Source organism: Zerene cesonia, chromosome 6 (genome assembly GCF_012273895.1).
Source record: "Zerene cesonia ecotype Mississippi chromosome 6, Zerene_cesonia_1.1, whole genome shotgun sequence".
Taxonomy (NCBI): Eukaryota; Metazoa; Arthropoda; class Insecta; order Lepidoptera; family Pieridae; genus Zerene; species Zerene cesonia.
This window is the reverse complement of record NC_052107.1, coordinates 5,431,002-5,454,657: the sequence shown is the minus strand read 5'-3', so window position 1 is coordinate 5,454,657 and position 23,656 is coordinate 5,431,002. Positions and strand designations below refer to the sequence as shown.

The 23,656-nt window shown below is 31.8% G+C and overlaps 3 protein-coding genes across 3 annotated transcripts; 2 read left to right on the top strand and 1 right to left on the bottom strand.

Moving 5' to 3' along the window:
• The first annotated feature begins 8,747 nt into the window (after positions 1-8,747).
• LOC119840484 (protein AAR2 homolog) lies at positions 8,748-13,707 on the top strand. Its single transcript, XM_038367120.1, has 5 exons — positions 8,748-9,076; positions 9,495-9,697; positions 9,969-10,226; positions 10,814-10,940; positions 11,362-13,707. Exons 1-5 carry the CDS (start codon positions 8,874-8,876, stop codon positions 11,780-11,782), a joined length of 1,212 nt encoding a protein of 403 aa, XP_038223048.1. The 5' UTR covers positions 8,748-8,873; the 3' UTR covers positions 11,783-13,707.
• Positions 13,708-14,005: 298 nt separating this feature from the next.
• On the bottom strand, positions 14,006-17,357 carry LOC119840499 (MKI67 FHA domain-interacting nucleolar phosphoprotein-like). The gene is made up of 8 exons (XM_038367138.1): positions 17,171-17,357; positions 16,964-17,095; positions 16,202-16,379; positions 15,761-15,861; positions 15,581-15,642; positions 14,652-15,239; positions 14,222-14,286; positions 14,006-14,105 (listed from the first exon to the last, which is right to left on the bottom strand). Exons 1-8 carry the CDS (start codon positions 17,249-17,251, stop codon positions 14,020-14,022), a joined length of 1,293 nt encoding a protein of 430 aa, XP_038223066.1. The 5' UTR covers positions 17,252-17,357; the 3' UTR covers positions 14,006-14,019.
• Positions 17,358-18,313: 956 nt separating this feature from the next.
• On the top strand, positions 18,314-20,410 carry LOC119840507 (PCI domain-containing protein 2 homolog). The gene is made up of 3 exons (XM_038367146.1): positions 18,314-18,713; positions 18,961-19,129; positions 19,571-20,410. Exons 1-3 carry the CDS (start codon positions 18,504-18,506, stop codon positions 20,377-20,379), a joined length of 1,188 nt encoding a protein of 395 aa, XP_038223074.1. The 5' UTR covers positions 18,314-18,503; the 3' UTR covers positions 20,380-20,410.
• The last annotated feature ends 3,246 nt before the right edge of the window (positions 20,411-23,656 follow it).

Sequence of the window (23,656 nt, the reverse complement as noted above, 5' to 3'; positions counted from 1 at the left end):
TCTAGACGTCCTTTGGCGGTGTCTACATAGTGAATCGGAATATTCAGGTGACAAAACAGCGGTGATCAGCGGCAAAGAGCTAACTGCGCTTACTGGCCGGTGAGCCAATTTGTAGAACTCACTGAGGCAATCAAATAGAATTTATGTAAGCCCATCTATACGCGTATATTGAATAATTGAATAAGATTACATAAATACCACACAAGCTATTTTAGCACATTGTGGTAAGATAACTTTATATGTAGTACCTTTACTATGCTAATTGGTTTTTGGCACTGAGTATATAATAGTAATAATTGATATTTTGTCATTAAAATTTAAATATTTATCAGCAGTACTTAACACTAGCGGTCCGCCCCGGCTTCAAAAAACATTTATGAAAGAAATGTACTGAGATGAAAATTATTAACCGTATGATATAACATGTGACGCCTATAGAACTAGTGGCTAGTATACTAAGCTGGAAATAAAATAATAAAAATAAAATCTTAAGTATCACAAAAAAATTGTCATGTTGTTATATTATAACGATATACATACACAGGAAAGGAGAAGAAAGTTGCAATTGAAACATATCTACTTCAAAAACCTTTAGAGGATACTCCCTTTTTTGAAGTTGATAAGAATCAGTATAGCTTCCAAGGATACTAGAAAGGTGGCGTGAAGTGAACAGGTCGTCTCGAACGGATGCAATTACTAGCAGTTACCGTTCTGGACAAATGCTGACTGCATTGTCAAAGGTAGGTATGAATATATACGACGGACAATTTACGTAACTGCAATTTCAAAAGCTCGACGTCTTATGAAATTATTACGAACACGACAGCAACAGTTGGTTAAGGTACATTATTGAATATCAAATATTAGTGACCAAAATTATAAACGAATTTTGGGGATTCTACATTTTCTTTGAGTGAAGTTTTCTATCTGCAACATTACAAGGTTTTTTGGTTCAGTTCAAAAAATAGAAAGGTAGCATTTTGTAGTTGTAAAAAAAAATTACATATTTTACTCAGTACTTGTAGCCTCTTAGAGATTCGTAACTGACACTTTGTGTGATAGTATTCTCCTATAACTTTTCTATTATTTTGCTACCTGTTAATTGAAGTTATAGTCGGCATTCACGTTTATTAAACATGGATTTGACTTCCGAAGCACGGAAATCGATCATTACAAACAAATCTCCTGTATTTCACTCGATTCTCGTTTCTATCTCAAACTACTCTGGTATATAACCGCCTGCGGATAATGTAATACTTCGCGAATAAGTGAATATGAAGTTTGGTCGTCAGACCGTCCCAACTCCCGTCCCAATTATCGACTCATCCAACGCGGTATCTTTCAAAGGACTAATCAATTTACTGTCGTGTTTCCTGACACATGTGTCACAAGTTGTTATTTTTGAGGCTCCATCCAATAATCGTCTAGTACACTTATCTATCAAAGGTTCACAAAATGGAAAACTTTCAAAAAGCGCAGTGAAGTTTTGTGGATTAAATAATGCATTTATGATTGATAACACATCAAGATACGAATAAAAAATACTATGTAAGGCACAAACCTGAAAGTATGATATTTTCTGAGTAAAGTGTACCAGAAATGCATAGATTGTAGAATAGAAGAGGGCTAGCTTCACTCGCCTGATATCTTTTAGTTCATTTGATAGTATGTGATAAAACATTTCAAAATTCAAAGGATATACATGTATGTAAATCACATAGAAATGTTTTCATTAAAATATTCATAAAATTCAAAAGGACGTTTAAAGTTAATATTCAAAATGAATTGAGTTTAAAAAGTCTTTTTATGTCAATTTTTTAACTGCAATTAACAAAAAAGATAATGTTTAATAGTAAATAACGTTTGAAGTGTAAACAGCAATAAAACGGGGTTAGTGGGAAGGAAATAACGAGCTAAGTGAGAAATAAAAAACACAAATTATCTGAATGAAGCTAGCGAATGCCGCTTTAGTGGCATCGAGTAGAAATGGCTAAATGGTAATGTTTACAAGTTAAATTAGATGAGGAAGAAAGTTATTCATAACTTCAGTCCGCCCTTTTGTGGCCAATTTCGAAAATGCACGCTATTTGCTTCATCCATTTACTGTAAACGTGAAAAGACAAGACAAAATTAAAACATCTGACTTACCACAATCTAAATATTCATACAGTCAATCAAGACGACTTATAGACGGGTGAGACGCGAGAGGAAGGATCCCGAGCCACATACACAATGTTATTAACAACTCGGGACATGTTATCGGGATGTAAGTCATTTTTGATAAGCAATAACTACTTGCTTAAGTGCTTCACGTGTGCCAGTATAATCGATCGTTAAATGATTAACCCTCATAGGAGGCCTGTGTCCCAGCAGTGGGAACAATATATGGGCTGATGATGATGATGATGATGAAATGATTATAAAAATGGTCGGATGTCGCTTAATTTAATTTTTATCGAAGAAGAAATTCTACCTTCCTATCTACACAACTATTATATAAGAGTTTGGATATCGTTGAATGAGGTACTTATCAGAAAGCATTTCTTTTTCGGTCTTGTTTTTCTTATTAGGACAGAATATAATAGAATATATCTATTGTCTATTTAGCATTAAACAGTAATTTAAGGATTCCTGGAAAGGTTAACTGTGAGAATATTAGATTGATTGTAATAGAGATTCATAAAAAAATAATATTTTTCTTGTATATAGTTTATACAAATGTCAATATTATGTATACGTATACTAAAAATTATATTCAGAACTAAAAATATATGCAAGGAGAATTTTGCCGCTCCATTTTCATAACTTTACGCTATTACGAAGTAACAAGGAATATGCATTTATTCATATATAAACGCAATCGTCGTTAAAAGGTCCACTACAGCGTTTGAAGTGTACCATAGTCTAACAAGATTATGATGGTTATAGGGGTTAATAGTATCTATCTCTAAACTCTCCGTTACAACGTTTCAAGGAAATATAAAACAATTTCGTATTCGGTATTCGTAACATTATATATGAAAATATTACAGGTATCAATTAACTATTAAACTAAATGGTGCATTATGATATACAATTTATTTAACTTCTTACCTCCTCCACTGTAACTTCTTATTCACTTTAATGTAATAAACGTTGTAACCTCATTAAATACTGTTATACCTTGTTCTTCCTATCAATTTAATTTTCAGTACTTTGATCATAAATATATAAAAGTTAGCATTATTGTTAGAAAGGGAAGCCAGATAAGACTCACGGCTAACGGTCTAATATATAATCTTTGTTTAATTTTAAATATATTTATAAATGCACTTATTAAATATTCGGAAAGGGTGTTTAAGGAACTGCGGATTAATCAATGTTTTAATTTGAACTGTATATATAAAGTTCTTACGTCAAACACACCAACCAACTTATTTAGTTGAAAAATTATATTTACTCTAAATCTATCTTCATATAAAAGTCTGTTTAAAGAGTGTTTATATTATTTTTGGCTTCGATTTACCTTATCTCTGGAAAAAACTTAAATATGATAGATAAGTTAATTTATTCTAATATCTCATAATTTAATGCAGGTATTGAGAACCGAAATAAGTTACTTTGCTAGAATCTTAAAGTTTAGAAGTTTATTCAAAAGTTGAAAGAAAGTTAGAACCCGAAACCACAGCCTCATTGTACCCAAACGAAACACTAATGTACTTATTTTCAAATCTCAACAATCTTCAATTATACAAGTATCCAAGTCATGCCCTTAACATCAGAACATAATATCATAACCAGATGCAGTACGTTTAGGGGATCATAATTTTTTACATAAATATGCCTAAACACAATTTCGAATTTTACTGCATCTCAATATGCTTTTACGAACAAAGGCGCTACAAGTGGAGTAGGGATTGTGCCCTATCATTGGCTGGCCACTCGAGCAAAACACGGCTAAATGAAGTTGCTCCGCTTGTTCATCACGAGTGAATGACTTGACAATAGTCAGATGCAGAGACTAATTTGGAGCAATATTTCGTGATATTACGTCTTTACGTTAATTAGCTGATTTGACATTAACCTGTCTGAAAAATAAAATTACACATGGAGTTGCCCAATTCGACCATAACCATAAACAAAAGAGTATCCGTGTTTGTTTCAGATGCTTGGCAAATATAATATTGTATTTTCTTGTGTTTGATTTTACGCAAGTATTATACAATTAGAAATTAAAAACTTTTTAACGGATTTTAAACTCGATTTATTCACGAACCCGTGAACGTACGCATTGTAAATTGTTCGAAACGTCGGGTTAATGATATAATGAATTACGAGTTTAAAATCCGTTAAAAAGTTTTCAATTTCTAAAAAAAATATAATATTATTATAATGATTCCTTTTGACTAAATGTAATCGGGTTCTATTTATTCACTAGGTATATTTCAATTCCGATGTTTCGAACACTTTACAATGCGTATGTTCACGGGGAGACATGTGTACATAAAATTAAACTCAAGAAATTTAAATTGTAATTTTGTAACTGGCTTCTTTCTTCCGAAAATAGAATTAAAATAATTCAATTTAAATATTTATACTGTATTCTACATTACTTATATTAAATTGAAGTTGCCTTTTTCACCCTCAACAAAGTTTTTGTAAGTTTTTGTAGGGAATATTTATAAGAAAAGAAGTAATCTCTAGACTTACTCGTAACGAGACCATTCACTTTGACTTTTGTGTCCAATAAAAAGCTCGAACAAAAAGACACAATTAGTGCTCCACGAACGTCGTCACTAATTAACTAGATCGAGTTTTATTTCAAACCCTTTTTACATTTCCATCACGTTCCACAGAAAAGAATTTAGCATTAGGTGTTAGTTTTAAGTCCATTCGTTTTAAATGTAAATTTACTCGAAAAAACATAGTGAAAAGAATTTTTTGTACCATTAAAAAATACGTAGAAGGTATATAAAAAGAGATACAAGGAAAAATGTTCACTCTTAAAGAAAAATTGTCTAATTTCATAACGGCAACGCAGCGTCCGCATTTTTTATCTGTTTGTTGTCCAGTATAATATTTTAATAATATTGACATAATTTACAAACACGATTATAAGAGATTATATTTTCAATAGGTAATATTTTTACTCCTTCACAATTCTTATAATTCGTGGATGAAAAAAAGTAACATGAGCAAATAATATAAATATCAAGGGACAATAGACACTTTCTTTATTTGTACATTATATGTAGGTATGTGACATATGTATAAGAAACTTGATTGACACTTTAAAAAAAATATTACATCGCCGTTTGAAACTCTTGCATTGTTGCGGTCGGCGTTTACAATTGTAAAATGTAAAAACTAGATTGGAAAATTGAATATTTGTTTGATCCAGATACACGCGCCGCACTGCAATCCCGTGGATTGTGGACAAATTCAATTTTCTCCGCGCCAATAACAAAAACAATAACCCGATATAGGATGGCTAAGGAGTCCGACTTTCTTGCTAAACATTGTTGTGTATTGGTTAAATTACGTCCGATTCCTTTCCCAATCTAGTATCCTTACAAATGCGAATAAAATTTTCCAAGGAATTGCCACTATGCCACAAGCTTTAGCCATTTAATATATTCCTTCATTTATCCTTAAATGAAGGAATTTGATACAGTAAGGAGGAAGACGATTGTAGAACGATTTGTAGCATGAGTGCTGTATGGATTTATTTCATTATGAATTGAGGATTTTGAACAATTTTCATTTTAAATATGAAATTGTAAATAATATAAAATAGTGATAAGCTACCTGTAAATATTATTTTTTCCTTATATAACTCTCACTTTATATTTTAATCGTTAAAATATTCTTTGGCATCTATGTCGCATGTTACACTAAATTCGATATGACTATGTTATGGGTAGGTCATAGACGTAATATACTAACTACTAACTACTTTATATACTACGTCCATGAGGTAGGTATGCCTCATATTGATAACTATGTGCTGACGATCATGACATGTCCTCCTATCGTCCAGTACTTGAATTTGCTTCAATTCAAGTGACTTTGGTTATTCGTATTCAATGCGGAATTCTTAAGGACAGGAGATTTTCTACAAGCTATGGGTACATGTGACAACTGACAAGTTTCGAATCTCTCGGGAAACAAAAACACTATTAAAGTTTTGCAGCTTCGTAAGACCGACGCCTCGGTTAGTTTATGTTCAGTACCTTAATACCTAATTGTGATGTATGTAGCTATTATCTAGTCCTGTTGTTTAATTATTTTGTAGAATATGCTATAAAAATCTTTTCGAAGAAAATTAATTCAAAATTAAAATTATTCATGAATGTGTTCTTTACTATAATCAATTGTTAAAAGTATCATTATCAAAAATATTTACGAAGATAGTAAAACAGTTTTCCGTATCGAGAGTAAGTAATGTTTCTATCATTGAGATATTTAAACATTCTCGTTATGCACGTCCTTCATATCTCAACAAAATAAAATAGCCAAACCCCATGTCGACCTGTGGAAACATATCTATTTTATTTCTACATTTCATACATTTAACAATATTCACGGCACGATATCGACGATTTTTCATAGAATGTTTTTGATATCTGACTACAAAGATCCCGTGAGATCGCGTATCCTTAAATTTCTGACGAAAACAAAGAGTCTCTGAATATAGGTTCGCAAGAGCGGAATGGAAATTTACATCCTAATTTCCCTAGCGAGTCCTACGGTGAGACTCTATTCGTCAGTCGTATCAAAAATCGAAAACATCAGTTTTTACAATTCACATTTAACAAATGTCTACATACCTGCACAAAAGTAAGTCTCCGTTGTATAGGTAATAACTTACACTGCGATTATTGCAGCCGACACGTCCTAATTTCGCTTATCATAACTTTTTTTTGCCGTCTCTAACATGAATAATACGCATATAAGAGTTTTAATATACAAATCAAAAATCGAACATAATATCTATTCTTACGTAGATTCAATGTTATACTTACTTAATGTTTTGTGAAAACAAGAAAATTTTGTGTATAACACGAAATTTTAATGTACCCATTCACTTTTTAGTCTCATTTTAATTAATATTGTAACCCGACGAACCCGATTCACAGCATGTAGTTAGTAATTTCACTAATTGCATACGACAGCTAAACTAAGGGTATTTCATGATTACCGCTACCTCAGCATAGTGGTGCTCGAGACAGGAATTCGTCACCTGTTGAAAAATAATTAGGCAAAAAAATCTGTACTTAAAACAAAAAATCAGGTGCTGTTAACACTACCGTAAAGCCTGTGCTCTGTGTTAAGCACTCGACGGTAACTCGGAAATATCAGGCGTAACTTTCGGTTGGAATTTTTCAGTGAACCGAAAATATTCGGAATATGTTCGCACGGCACTCGAGTAGAATGAAAAGTAGCGAATAAATAAAATAATTTTTTAATTTATATTTCAGGCAAAGGTATTTTATTCAAATACAACTACGGTTGAACTGAAAATAGGACTATAATTTGTAAGATGAATTAACTGAAGTGAGGCATATACCTCATCTCTCGTTTTGCTCTTAAAAATGCATATGCAATACTTACGGCGATATTCAACTGCAACTCGTGTAACAATACTTCTCATATTTCAAATTCTAGATGGTGGCAAAATAAACTTACGGCAATATTTTTAATATTGATCAAGAATGTATATCTTATATCTTTAAACGAGGAATCTCGGAATCGGCTCCAACGATTTTCATGAAATTTAGTATATAGCGGGTTTCGGGGGCGATAAATCGATCTAGCTAGGAATCTTTTTTAGAAAATGTCATATTCGTGTTTTATTCGTGTTTTATCGACTTAAACTCTTACTTTTTTAACAAATAGGAGGCGTTTGAGTAGTCCCAATTTATTATGACTCTTCCTGACATCTATTGGCAAATAATAATACTATTTTTTGGCGAATAATTAAAGTTCCAGCAGATAGCGTTGTTAAGTAACGAAGTCAATGAGTGTTTGCTTTGAGGTTAGATTAATTGTTTATATTGTTTTGTGTCTTCTTAATGCACGTGTTCACTTAAAAATGCCTAAACGATCTTGGAAGTTTTCACGAAGTTAAACCGAGCAAAGCTCGGTCATCAAGGTACTATAATATAAAAGGGTGATCACATTGATTTACTATGTAGTAATCCATTGATAAATTCTTCTGGTTCTGGTTGCATAAATTGTTGCAAAATATTTTTTATTCTTCATGTCTTTCCTTTATTACATCTCTCAGCAAATATTATCAAATCAAATATTTTTTTATATAAATAAGCTGTTGGTCGATCTGATTGTTAGCAATCATCACCGCCACAAACATTCGCAGAGGCTCCTCCTTTGCGAATGGGTTGCTCGCGGTGAGGAATAAGGAAAGGATTGAGGACTAAAAATAAGGAATGGATTGGGAAGAGTAAGGAAAAGGAAACGGTCCCCCGCCTCCCCCACTCACCGTACGAAACTCAACAGCATGCTATTGTTTCACGACTGTTTTCTGTGGGATGTAGTACTTCCTCGTTGCGAACTGGACCGTACCGAAGCATGTTCCACTGCCACATTATAATCAATCTATTTATAAATTACGTAAATAATTATCTCTAATACGAAAAGTATGGAGTGTAATGATAAGATTGGAGAGAAGTATCTTCTAAAAAGCTAGGGGTGGAAAGTGGAACAGACTGGATTACTAAATTACAATGACACTGACAGCTGACACAAAGGGACTGTCACTCTCAATCTCATCCATCGATCACCTTGCTCGAAGTAAATAGCAATGTAAACATATTGATTTGTTATATTTTTAACACAAATTATTGACAAACGCCCAACCCCGGCAGTGCAAAATGGATCAGGAAACAGCTAAGAAGCTTCTGATAGAGGGAGGAACTTTCGTTTTCCTCGGAGTGCCTGAAGAGACGCAATTTGGAATTGATATGCAATGCTGGAATACTGAAGAGGATTTTCGCGGAATAAAGATGATTCCGCCCGGCTTACATTATATACACTATTCTGCTGTTAGCAAAGGAACAGGCGATGTTTCACCAAGGTATAAATAATGAAAATTAAAATTTGATTCTTTTAGTTTAGTTCTTATTACATTGGTACTTATAAAGTAAACTACTTTTCGTCCCTTTTTTCAAAGGACACAAATTTTTACTTAGCATTAATAAAAACTTTGTTGGTTATGGTTTACAATTACTGCTTTTGTTGTATTCTCTAAAATGATGCTTCAATTAGGAATACAAGATGAGAAACATGACACACATTTATTAAAACATACTATAATTATAAATTATGTTGAAAAGGATTTCACCTTTGACATTATGAGATAGCTCCTTACCTTGTGATGCTTTATAAAACAGTAGAAAGACAGATTGAGATTTTTCAAAATATGTATCATAAAAGATTATATTTTATGGAAAATTAAGGTATCATAATGTAGTAAAGCATGTTTTCATTTGTAGGTCAGGATTTATGCATTATTTTCAAAAGAAAGAATTCCTAGTGAAATTGTGGGATAAGAACATTGAAGATATTAGTAAAGATGAAGTTAGTGAGGAGAGTATTCAACGTTTAAAAGACAACTTGCTCAATTTGGACAGACATTTAGCACCATATCCATATGAAATTTGGCAGAAATGGAAATTACTGTCATCACAAGTCACAGGTAACATAAACTAGGTGCTCTCAAAAACTTAAGCATTGTAGTGGTAGAACTAATGCTGTAGGTAGTACATGCATTCAAGTTTAATTGCTATAAAATATTGAAAAATCAGATCCATGCAAAATACATTTCTATTAGTTATAGGTGTAAAAATTACTTCTATTAGTTTGTTTATTTTTGGATTTAGTTAAAATCAGTAATAATAAAACAGCAATGTTGAAATATTACAAACTTAATGCTTCAGCAGATCGTTATAAAACCTATATATTTTCAGAGGATCTTGCAAAGAGACTTTCTCCTGAGAATGGATTGATCAGAGCATCAGTAGAACTCTTATCAACACCTGACGCTGACCGACCAAGGGGTGTAAAATCACCTAGAATCGAGATCACAGAACCAATTGAAGATATAAATGAGTCTACAGAGGCAGAAGATGACAAAATGGCCGGTCAGTCAGATGCTAAAAAAGCTAAAAGAGTGACAGCTGCAGAACGTGAAGAAGCCATGTTGCCAAATCTAAAACCTGCCCCAGGTATAATTTAAAATATTTCAAATTTACCTTAACTGGATATATCATCACATTTAATGACAATCAACTTTATGTACAACCAATAGTTATTTAAATAAATATTTAATTTGTATTTTGGAGTACATAATAAATATTAATATTTAAATTATTATTTCGTATATGTGCAACACACATTTTACTTTTAATCATATACAGTAATACAAGATACTTACAAACATTACAACATGTGCGTGGCAGCCCCTAAATAGTGTTCCGAACTGCTAACAAATTAGAGTATGCATCTTGGGTCGCCCAAGCTCATTCCTTACACATCCCCTTGCTCCCTCTCCCTTCCTTCACAATTGAACTGTCTACATGTCTTAGTAAAACGACTGTATGGATTATTAGACTATGTTATTATCAAGGAACTAAAATAAGTTTGGCTTCAGGTGGCTATAAAATATATTTTTTTTATAAACAAACATTCATACAGCCTTATTGTGATGACTACAGGCTAATTGAGAGGACTATAGTACAAAAGCAAATGACAGTATTGCCATAAATTATTCTAGTTCTCTGATGTATATAAAAGGGAGTTTTAACAATTCCAGGTGCAGCTATGAGATTTACAGAGATACCTCGCGACAAGTATCCACCTGGCTCTTCACCTGAAGAAATTACCAAACATTATTTAGATCAATCATACACACTTGAGCTTATGATTGCACAGCATGATGAGTAAGTATCATTTTTATATCAGATATTCGAGTTAAAATTTTATTTCATAATCCCTTATAGTATGTCAATGATAACATTAAAAAAAAAAACAGGAATATGTGTGATATGTGACAGGATATATTATGCTAATTTGAAAATGTGTTGAACACAGTTGAAAAAAAATGATGAAAAATATCATGCTTATAAGTTGGCAATAATTCTGTTTTGTTGATATGTGACAGGATATATTATGCTAATTTGAAAATGTGTTGAACACAGTTGAAAAAAAAAAATGATGAAAAATATCATGCTTATAAGTTGGCAATAATTCTGTTTTGTTGTTAGCACACAACATTGGATAGTCATTTATTTTTTTAGCACAATTGTAAATAATGGATTCGAATTTTGTCACTTATTTTATATTAACATCCTCTTGTCACAGGCCATTGCACATAATCGGGGAGCTGCAATTTGCATACTTATGCTTCCTCATCGGACATTCCCTAGAAGCGTTTGAGCATTGGAAGAATCTCGTCATTCTGTTGTGCTCCTGTGACGATGCCATTCACAAATACCGCACGGTATTCTTTCACTTCATTCGCACAATTGAAATACAGATTGAAGAAATGCCAGAAGACTTTTTAGCAGACATTGTCATGAATAAGAATCTTGTTTACAAGAAACTTCGGGAGTTCTTCAGAACGGCGTATGTTAGCAAAGTGGATGGACGTCTCCTTACTATGATTGAACGTTTCAAAGAGAATTTAACGGACAAACTTCAATGGGATTTCACGGGACTCGATAACGATGAAGAAGATGAGCGACCAGTTATCGTCAAAATTGATGAACCAGAAGATGATTGAATTATTCCTCAATATTCTATGTTTTTTCATTAATTAGAACATCAAAGTAAAATGTATCTGGAAATTTAGCAACATCTTGGTATATTTCAATTTAATATAATATATTGCACAATAAGAGTCACATTATGAGTCTTTCTATAGACGTTAATTGTCAGTTCAAATAATGAATGGATGTGCTGAGAGCAAAGTGTGAAAATACACTTTAAAAACATAGCTTACGTTACTGAATTGCAATATTAATAAATATATTTATTTGCGTAATTGTATAGTAAATCGTAAAAACATGATTCACATAATAAATGTTTTGTTATATTGGTGTGTACAAGATATTTGTTTTTGAAACAAATCCAGTGATTAATAAAGGAAATTTTAAAAAATGATCAGGAACATGGACCTCCTATGAGGTCAGAACATAATCCATGATGCTGGTCAAGTACGGATTGGGCATGCCAGTTTCTTCACGATGTTTTCCCTTCGAGCAGTGGTGATGTGGAAAGTGCGCAGTAAATAAACAGTAGTGTAAATTCATAAATATTTATTTCCTACAAGTTCATTTGGTCTTAAGTAAGTACTTTTGCCCTGAGACAACACTCCTTTTTTCACAAAATTTTAAATATTTAGCTATCACATGTTTGGTCTTAAATGTGTAAATTTCGAATATTCCTTAAATATAAAATAACAGTTCATACCTCAATTTGAATATGTGTTATATCATAATTATTATTATTTAAGAGACACCTATTTTTTATTTTACTCTTCGATTTTTAAGTAGAGGCTTAAGTCTTAAGATTGTTTTATAAAGTACAGTATTATTCATGTGTACTGGTGATCACTGTAAGCTTAAAATGAAAGAAAACCGGTTAAACTACATTATTATTCGAAGTTAAACTATAGGCTAAACCTGTTAAACTTTTTGACGTCTAGAGAGAATTTTTTTGTTACGTTACATTGTTGTAGGTACCTCTATCTGGCTATAAGTGTACCTTCCTGTTAATATTTCTTCGCCTTTTACAATAATGCATCTTCAATGAATGATTTAATGAGAAAAATACTAACAAAATAAATGTGTTTAGGTATCTAAATACTTGTAGTGCTGGTTGAATGCTCAAAGGTTTTCCAACTTAAATTCATCTAAACTCGTTGTAATCCCGACTATACCACGAAAATGTGTACAATGAACACTAAATCCAGAAACATTTGAGTATTCTAAGATTAGTTTTATATACTGGGTACATTTATATTATTTATAACAAGAACAAGTGGTTTTTAAAATTTGCAATCAGCATTGATTGCACATCCTTTTACCATATACACAACACTCGGTAACATGGACTTTTTTTACCCTATTGGGACCTTGTAGTAAAAAAATTTAATACTGTCGTTTATTGTATACCTACCATCTATTTTTAGATAATGTAGTACTTCTAGTGAATGCAATATTAGACAATTCAGTCATATCGGTGTTAGATGTGAATTTTCTATACATGTGGTATTTATCACAGACATCATCTTCATGTTATGCAATGCGAGATTTACCAATTTAAATTCGTTTAAGTTTTTCTACAAAAATATCTGCGCTTAATTGAACAGAATTATTTTCGTTATAGAATTTGGGATGATGTTAGTTACTTGGTATACGAATCATAACCATTAAAATATTAGCTGAAAAGAAGGCTAAAATAATTTAATTTAGTAATTTCTTTCACTTTTAATTTCTTAATTCAGTAACTATGCTATGACGTTTTTGGTAAATAATGTGTTATGAAGATGATGTCATATATTTTATTAGATAATTATACGTTTACAAATTTTTAAAATCTTGTCGTAATTAAATGTAATGGTAAAAACTTGAAAAAAAGAAAAAGCTATTCTTTAGCTAAATATTCTATTAGATGTTTTACGAAGTCAATAAAAGTGTACCTGCACTATTCGTGTTTTATTTCACTCATAAAAACTTCCCTCTAGCTAAAAACTGTATAAATTGTTGTAGACGCACAAGCTCAAAAAGTTGTGTAAAAAGAGATTAAAAAAACTCTTGAACCATAATACGCCACATGTACAGCAAATGAGTACCTAATAGACAATTTATGATAGTCCTATTCTTTTTTTTTTTTCAATATAATTTATTATGAACAGTAATTAAAATAAATTATAATGCCTAAATCAATAAGAATTACTTCTTAAAGTTTTCTTGAATAAGTAAAAAAAATTAAACAAATATTGAAGAAATAAATAATTTATTTTTTCTTTTTTATTACTTTGTTCAAAGTTTTCTTACTAGGTTGTTTTTCAAATTTCCCTTTCTTAGGTGGACTAACGTTTTCTGAAAAAGAAATAGAAAATTTAATTAATTTACAAATTTAATGATTTTTAATTTTTATTTTCGTTAACAAAGCAGTTTTTCACAAAGCTCAATTGATTTTAAAATAAATGACTTACTTTGTTTGGGTGCTTTCTTGATAGCTACTACAGGTTTCGGTTTAGCTTGTACAATTTTTTGTACCCTGAAAACAAATAACATAACAATATATTCACCTGACCCTTTACATTTAAATTTGGGGAAAACAAGAAACTATGGAGTCTCTTTGGAAAGGAATAGATTGAAGGAATATTTGATGTAAGGAACAAAATTAGTAATTATTTTATATCTATATCAAACTTAAACTACTTACAAGAAAAAAAAAAAACTTGTTAGAAGTTTAAATATACTGAAAGAATATATTTCATTCAGTAATAGAGAAATATATATGCTAACTTTATAATGACATATGATATGTATACTTTTTGGTCTATTTTCAAGACTTGCAGTGATTTAAAGAAATATTTTTTACTATAGAACATAATAGTCAAATAAAAATTAGACACTCACTTTTCTTCTTCCTCATCTTCAGAAGTTACTTCACTATCCAAGGGTTCATCACTTTCATCACTAGAGCCAACGGAGTCATCTTCACCCATTACTTTCTCAAATTCATCAGAATCAAACTCTAGAGAACCGTCACTATCACCATCCTCATCATCCTCTTGAATTTTGATGAAATCTTCCAATAATTTAACATTTGAATCTTTCAAACTTTTTCTTTTTTGCTTTTGTACAGCATCATCACTTTTAGTATCTTTTTGCTTCAGTACACTTTTTTTAATGTCTTTTTTATCTTTAAGCTCAGCTTTAATATTCTGTTCACTAGGTTTAACTGATTTTTCCTTCTTAGTTTTCTTGTCCCCTGATTTAGTTTCAACTATCTTCTTTGCAGGCTCTGTTTCTTCCTCTTTTACCTTCTTGTCATTTTTTTCTTTTTTACCTTCTTTCTTAACAATAGGTTTTTTCTCATTCGTATTTGCCTGTGTTGGACTTTCATTTTTCTGTTTTAAATCTATACCCTCTGGAATATCTACTGGCATGAAGAAATCATAGTCGATACCCATTTCTTTCAACTTCTTTTTGGTTTTGTTGAGGCTGTAAAAACAAATTGTATGTAAAAGATTTTCTTCAAAAATTTATTAATAACAATTTTTAGATATAGAAAAAGTAAAAAACCAACAGATAACAATGAAATGGATTGCAAGTATGCCTGTTAATGAAAATTCTTTAATATTTTTGTAAACAGTTACAGGTATTTATTTTCAATTAGAAATTTATAAATATTGAACTCAACTAAATGTATAAGAACTATCACTTAGGAAATTATAAAAGAAAAGTGTATACTTACTGAACATATAACATCTTTTTGATTTTCAGTGTCCAAGCTGAATGAATTTTGACAATAACTATATATAAAATAGTTTGTTTATACTTACGTTGATAACATATTCCGTGCCGTTTGTAGATCCTTATCTTCCGATTTAACAGCATTATGTTCCTAAAAATAATAACTATAATGTTACTAAAAGAAAATTATAGTATGTATAATCTGAATTTTAAAAATTTTAGATTTAAGTAAAATAATTAGATTCAAATTCAATAAAAAAATATGATACCTTTTTGTGCTTTTTTCTATTTTCAACACCAGGATTATTTTCAAAAGTCCAGTGTTTCCTCTTTGCAAATCTCTTTTGCTTTTCAGGAGGAATATATGCAGCTGGAAATTGTCATAAAATAAACATTTCTTACATTTACATTTCATTAAAATAATTATATATAATATTAATTATATATAATATAAGCCATGTTAATGAAAGCTATTAAGAATGAAACATGACATTGAAGAAAGGATAGTAATTCATCAAAAACATTATCTTAATCAAACTTGCAAGATACAAAACTAATTGAAAGCGAATTTAAAAGAAGCATTAGACAAGTGCAAGATTATTCAATAGAACAGTATAAAAGAAACAAATGATAAAAGATTAAGAAGCTATAGTCAAATAGTTTTAAAAAGATAAGAATATAGTAAGTAAGCTATTCTTATTTTATTTTACCTTTTATTAATCTTTTCCCCATAAGATAATTGTTCATGGTTTCAGCGACAACCTGAGCAACGGCAGGATCTTTAAATTCCACAAATGCATAACCCTTTGAATTACCGGTCCTCTTGGAACGGATAACTCGGGCATTGGTCACCATACCAAACTGTCTGAAGTACTGAGTCATTTCATGCTGTAAAATATTGAAATATAATATTTGAACATACAACTGTTCATTTGTAATATACTAGCTCATCCCCACGGCTTCGCACATATTTAATTCAGAGTAGTTTAATAGATGTCATTATACATATAAAGGGGAATGCCCTTGAATTACTCTATAATTGAAAAGAAAATTTTCTGTGATAATTATTCAGATACTGTAAAATTTGCTGAAGGTACCTTTTATAAATAAAATAAAATAAAACTCCATCAAAATAGTTTTAAAGATCTAAGCATATATAGTATATACATAGACAGATGCAGGCAAGGACTTTGCTTTATACTGTTATGTGTTATGTAGTGGTAGGCCGATAACAAGAATAAATTCCTAGTTTTAAATAATTGCAGCTTTTTAAAAATTTTAAGAATTTTGTTTCTTTCATTTTCACCATGTTACTACTTTGGTTGTTCCATATTCAGTTATTTTATAGTCACAATTTCTATAACTATATTTAGGTTATCTTCACTAGCGTTAACTATTTCACAGATATTATAATTATTATATGTATAAACGAAAAATACTAAAAACTTAATATGTAAATAAAAAATTATAACCTCATAAAATCCATGTGGAATATGTCCCAAATACACGAGCCCTTTAGGCCGATGTTTCCTCTTTGTGATCTTTCCATTTTTAATGGGCTTAGAGTCTGGCTTACTGGTTTGTTTCTCTTTATTATTTTGTTTCTGTAAATAAAACGTGTGACTTCAGTACATTTTAAATTTTTTTATTAAATATCTTGCCATAAAGACAATCATTACCTTTATAAGTTTCTTGATTCCTTTCACAGATTTCACAAAATCTTTTTGTTTATTTGAATCTAAAGCAACGTTTTCTTCCATTTTTACTTATGTTTACATTAATTGTTAAGAAAATAAAATAACCTCGCTGCTCGCAATCAACTATCAAGTCAAGAACAACTTTGGTTAATGGTTTGAAGCAGTGTTACCAACTCTCAGAAATATTTACCCCTAACTCTAAGTCAAAACCCCCTAAAACTGCGTCAATTATTTGAAAATCCCCCCAAAAAATAATATTCAATCAAAATAATATAATAAGTAAAATTCAGTCATATTTGTTAATGCTTTTTATTTATAAATTAACTAATACATTAAAAATTATATCAGTTTCCTCTGAAGAGTCAGAATTGGTAATGAAAAGGTGCTCATATTTTATACCATTTCATTTACCCACAGAGTAGGTAAATATTGCAGAGTAGGAAAATATAATTACACTAGATGTCACCCAGTCCTAAGTCATTCGCTAGGTGAAAAAATAAATTTAACTGATTATTGCATTGGATAGTTCTATTACTTTCAGAATATTATATATTCAGAAAAACCCTAAAAATACCCCTAAACATATAAAACCCCCAAAAAAATCCCATTCCACTAATTTTCCCCCTAAATTTGGGGGGAAAACCCCTAAGTTGGGAACACTGGTTTGAAGGTACCAAGTACCAACCGGCAACCACAGAGTAAGTAGCAATTTTATATATCCATTATCATAGTATGCAGACAATTGCAGTTGACATACAATTGACAATTTAACACTCGTGGGAACAGATTAATAATATCTAATTATAGTAATAGATTACCAGTATACAATTTAAGGTTACCTATGATTAAAAGTACCCTTTTATCCCGACTATTGAGCAACATCAATTATGTTATAGAATTACATTTGAGCCAGGAAAACTTGCACATTATAGCATTCTATTGGTACTCGGGACATTATTCGCGATTACATGCTTATAGTAATGTCTAGCCCTTTCTAGCCCCTTTTAGAGTGCCGCGTTGCCGTTTTTAGAACAACATGGTGCTCATCGCTAGTTCTACTCAGTCTGTGGCACAGTTTACTTTTAGTCTGTGGAACAGTCAGTTGGACAGTGACTTAGTAACTAGTTCTTAATCTGTGATTCTGTGACAGTAAGGTCTCCAATTTTGAAGTGTATTGTTTATTTTCAAATGGTCGTACCATTATTTTACACGAAATATTATGTTTGCACATTGAAGAAGTTATATGTCTATTGAATGTCGGAGGAAGATAAACACAAGTTAAACAAAAAATAAAAAATAAATAAACAACCTAAAAATGGCAACTGGCACTTTAAATCAATACATACAATACGTCGAGCGTATGTTTAGGACAGCCAATGGAAATAATTTAGCTCGCCTTTTATCTTTGAGAGATGAACATATCACAAATAGAAATCTACGGTCCAGTGATATAGCAGTAATTGTTGACGGTAATTGTGTAGCGCCTCTCGACGAAATCATAATCTGCCACCTATTATGTGTACAGGTAATAAACCATAAATACAAACAAAAATCGTACCATTGTTAATCGATAGAGACCGAAAACAGTATTCCATTTTAATTTTTAGTTTTCCAGGTAAAATGTGAAATAGAATTCAAAGCTTCAATATTTTTAAACAAGTAGCATCTTTCAGTCTCATTTCGCAGTTTAATGAATATTATATATGCTATCTATATTCTTGAATAAGTTACTAATCTTCATTGCAATGTTAAGAAAAACATGTCTATTCTAGGCGCTCTTTGCACATGATTATATGGAAGCATACAGCCACCAGAGTCAGTGTGTTGCTGCCGTAGTCAAGTTACTGCATGCTCAGAAAGAAGAGAATTGGACTTTACCCCTTATGTATACCGTCTGTTTAGATTTAAGACTAGTTGCACAAAAAGCGGAGATCTGTGATCGTAAGTACAAATGTAAATTATTTGTGTACTTCCTATTAGTAAGTTTACCGTAAAATATTATCTTTTGTGGGAATATATTATCTTAAAATAAAAAAAAAATCTATTACAAGTGATGAAATTGCTTTGCTGGAAATGTTTAAGATAAAACCCAAATAACTTTCCGGGTAATTGACTAGATATAATTGACAGTTATTATGAATATGTAGATACACAACGAAGACATATAAAATTATTAATGGAGTTTTCATATTTTTTTCTATTTCTTACAGTTCAAATTACTATTCTGTTTACTTGGTCACAATCATAATTCTATTCTTAGTTAGGCTTACCTAATACTTAAGTTATATTTGCAAAACCAAACTATCATTAAATTCTTGAAAATTTATATACATTATTATAAAGTATAAACACATTTCATATGTGAACAATGCTTATTTTCAGCTCAAAGCAATGGCAAGATTCTAGAAAAAGCTGCAGAAAGTTTGCTAGCATGTTTCCGAGTATGTGCAGCTGACAATAGAACCTCAGATGAAGATACAAAGCGATTAGGAATGTTGAACCTTGTGAATCAGTTACTTAAAGTTTATTTTCGAATAAATAAATTGCATTTGTGTAAACCTCTCATAAGGGCTATAGACTCCTCACCATTCAAGGACCAATTTCCATTAGCTCAACAGATTACTTATAGGTATTTCGTAGGACGGAAAGCTATGTTCGACTCCGATTACAGATCAGCAGATGAATATTTATCATTTGCATTTCAAAGATGTCATTACCAAAGCATTAAAAATAAAAGGCTCATTTTGACATATCTGATACCAGTTAAAATGTTATTAGGATTTATGCCAGCCAAAGATTTATTACAAAAATATGATCTGTTACAGTTCTGGGACTTAGTCTCGGCTGTAAAAAACGGAGATCTACGTGGTATTGATCATGTCATGGAAAAACACGAGATGTTCTTTATAAAAGCAGGCATTTACTTGATTGTGGAGAAGTTAAAAATCACTGCATACAGAAATTTGTTCCGGAAAGTTTATTTAGCTGAAAATACTCACCAAATTGATATTGCGAGTTTTCAAGCCGCACTACAGATTATGGGCCAAGTGGATGTGGATTCTGAAGAAACACAGTGTATTGTTGCTAATTTAATTTACGATGGAAAAATAAAGGGTTACATTTCGTATCAACACAAGAAGGTTGTTGTCAGCAAACAGAATGCATTTCCACCATTATCAAGTTTATATTAAGTAATTAATGTGAATAAATTTTTATACATTCTATTGTTCGCTTATTTGAATAAACGGTAGAAATTTAACCCGTTATCCCAAAAGTAAAAATAGAAGTAGTTTTATAATTTTGATGTTTGAAGTCTCTCTGTGGCATTGTAGCTTTCAAATGGATAGACCGATTTCAAAGCGTTTTTTTTATTTTGCGTGTGGTCCCCATGCGGTGGACCGAAATTGAAGCTGTTGGCGGTGCGCTGCACGAGTATAGCAAAATGACAGGAAACGGAGAGATGGCAGAACATCATCAAGTGGGTTATATCTACCTCTGATTCCGCATGATGACTACAACCGCTCTGTTAAGAGCGACACAACAAAGGGAGTACTGGCGTTCCTTGTGGTGGTTCTTAACTAGGGTTGAATAATATTGGTCCAATTGTGTATGAGTATCAGCTATTCCAAAATGATTTAAGGCATTTTTGGCTTAAATTATTCGATTAAGTGCATCACACGTGCCGGAAAATGGTAAAACGACGATTAAAATGTATTATTTTTTTATTGAATATAAGTACTTGTTTGAAGATAACAATAAATATGTAGCTAATATTATAAGCGCATGGTACACACGCTGACGATGTTAAGCGCACCAAAGATTATTTGATAGGGATACTTCTCACTGCGATGCCACATACTTGAATTGCGACAATATCACGCTCATACACGTTTCATAGTATTATTTTTGCTTTTGGTGTAGTATAAATATAATAGAGGTTCGATGGTCAGGATATTGTCTAATCCAGAAATGAAACGACCGTGAAATACCTATCTGTTAGAATATGCCTATTAGATGTAAGTACAACAAAGCTGTTTCTAAACACAATTCATTAACTATCTGTGCTCTATTCATATCCCAATTACTTATAAAATCAATTGGGGGGACCTACGAAAACAAGGAATCCATACACATAGGTTAAAACTTACGTTTTCAAAAGGTTTTATAAATGTATCTGAATCTATTCCTAATCCCAACGGAACAAATCCCACACAATGGAACGTCGCTTAAAAATAGGTACCCTAGACATGATGATTCGTCACCATAGAGGAACATTAATTAATCTGTCATAATAAAATTAATAACTTGTCACAATTGATCGTTTCTAAGAAAAATCAAGCGGTTTTATTATATTATAATAACTTGAAATAACAGTCATGCATCCGTATTATATCTAGTCGAAAACTATACAGAATAAAAGCTAATAAAATGATACCACCGCAGCCGGAACTTGCGAAAGGAACTACTCATTGGCAGTGGACATTTGCATTAGTAGGTAATTACCACACATGCTATGGCATGACATACGTTGAACGTTCTGTAGGTTTTCGATGCAACCAAATGAATTTAACCAGCCAATTAGTCATGACGTGTGCAATGGAAAGCATCATTCGAAAATTTTATGTAAATTCAGCGAAGCGTAGGTGTTTAATGGAGTTTCAAGTATTAATTCATATGACAATTATCCCCTCGAGGACTATGTGTTTGTCGAATGCGTTATTACTAGTTCAATTACTATCAACCGACTTCAAAAAGAAGAAGAGGTTCTCAAATTGACTGTATTTTATGTATTTATCTTTGTTACCACAAAAGTTTTGACTGGGCGATCCGAAGGACCGATGACATATATATATATTACAGAAGGGTCCTACTTATTCCAGGTGTAACATGATATTGTTACATAATTACTTAGTTTAAAATACGTTACACTCGTCACACGTTTAATAATTTCAGTAAGCCTAAACTATCTAATATATGGCATGGAAGCTGGATGGATATCACCTGTGTCACACGAACTCCAGTCTGATAGATCACCACTCGGAACGCCCGTGTCGAACGCTTCTATATCATTTTTGGCGAGTTTAGTTTCATTTGTAGCAGCCTTCTTGGTTCCTGCATTTTCGCACGCCGCCGACCGTTATGGCAGGAAATGGGTCATTTTCGTTACTCCATTTCCGCAAGTAGTAAGTTCGAAGGCTATAAGTACTTAGCTACTTACTTTAATTGTGTAGAATTGTTTCCAATAAGTAGAAATTATTATCCATATCCTATCCTTCCTACTAATATTATAAATGCGAAAGTTTGTAAGGATGTGTGTGCATTTGTTGCTCTTTCACGCAATAACTGCTGAACCGATTGCAATGGAATTTGGTACGTAGACAGCTGGACAACTGGAATAACATATAGGTAATTTTTTATCCCGATATTCCTACGGGATACGGTCTTACGCGGGTAAAACCGCGGGGCGCAGCTAGTTGGTTATAAAAATAACAAATCAAAATAATTTTTTCAGATTTCAATAATTATGCGACTCGTTTACCCGAATATCATAGTTCTTGCAGTGGCCCGAGGTTTAGCTGGGATCACAGCTAGTGGAACCTTTATAGTGATTACAATATACTTAAGGGAAATCAGTCAGAATGACATAATAGCGACACTAGGTTCTCTGCCAACGCTTCTGCAAAATTCAGGCTTTTTGATAATGTTTATCATAGGAGCCACTTGTGATTACTATCGAATGTTATGGATATTCCTATTATTACCCTGTCTGTGTTCTGTATTATTTCTTACTATTCCCGAATCACCGGATTATCTCGTGAAACATGACAAGTTAGACGTAAGTTCGCTGTTTTTTTTAAATAAACCATTAATGCTTAAATAGATACTTCGTTGAAATGTATTATTAAAACATACGCCAGGTATCTACAAAACATCGCATAAAATGTACCTAGTGTGAGAAAAGGAATTAATGTGCGAAATAGCATAATAATAAATTTGTAGGTATTTATTCCAATCCTATAATGTTCGAACCTATAACCATCACTAAACCAATATTGGTCCCTTAACGATATACCACACTTAAGTCTGCTCAAAGCTGTTTAAAGTGCTACCTCAGCACACCAGGTACTTACTTAACCTGTACAAAATCTTTACTATGAAAATATTAAATTTCAGCATGCCCTCGAAACTATTGCGTTTCTAAGAGGTCTGACTAAAGACCACCCACAAGTAAAAGCGGACGTTGAGTTTATGAAACGAATAGAAGATGAACATAAGCTTTTACCAAAGATTAGTTTTAAAGTTATACGTAGGTATCAACTTTTTAATATAAATAAATAATGTGTAATTATCGCTTGTTGGTAATATATGTGGTAGTCGAGCACGCTTCGGCTGGGCCAGCTCGCACCGGGGAAGTACCACACCCCCACAGAAGACCGGCGTGAAATAGCATTCTGCTGTGTTTCGTTC

Bases quoted from the DNA above. Each gene is read 5' to 3' on its own strand.
- LOC119840484 (XM_038367120.1), top strand. From the start codon at position 8,874: ATGGATCAGGAAACAGCTAAGAAGCTTCTGATAGAGGGAGGAACTTTC. The intron at 9,077-9,494 runs GTATAAATAATG...TTTCATTTGTAG, and splicing joins ACAGGCGATGTTTCACCAAG to GTCAGGATTTATGCATTATT. The intron at 10,941-11,361 runs GTAAGTATCATT...CTCTTGTCACAG, and splicing joins ATGATTGCACAGCATGATGA to GCCATTGCACATAATCGGGG.
- LOC119840499 (XM_038367138.1), bottom strand. From the start codon at position 17,251: ATGGAAGAAAACGTTGCTTTAGATTCAAATAAACAAAAAGATTTTGTG. The intron at 15,240-15,580 runs GTAAGTATAAAC...TTGTTTTTACAG, and splicing joins GCACGGAATATGTTATCAAC to CCTCAACAAAACCAAAAAGA. The intron at 14,106-14,221 runs GTAAGTCATTTA...TTTCTTTTTCAG, and splicing joins CAAGAAAGCACCCAAACAAA to AAAACGTTAGTCCACCTAAG.
- LOC119840507 (XM_038367146.1), top strand. From the start codon at position 18,504: ATGGCAACTGGCACTTTAAATCAATACATACAATACGTCGAGCGTATG. The intron at 18,714-18,960 runs GTAATAAACCAT...TGTCTATTCTAG, and splicing joins GCCACCTATTATGTGTACAG to GCGCTCTTTGCACATGATTA. The intron at 19,130-19,570 runs GTAAGTACAAAT...GCTTATTTTCAG, and splicing joins AAAAGCGGAGATCTGTGATC to CTCAAAGCAATGGCAAGATT.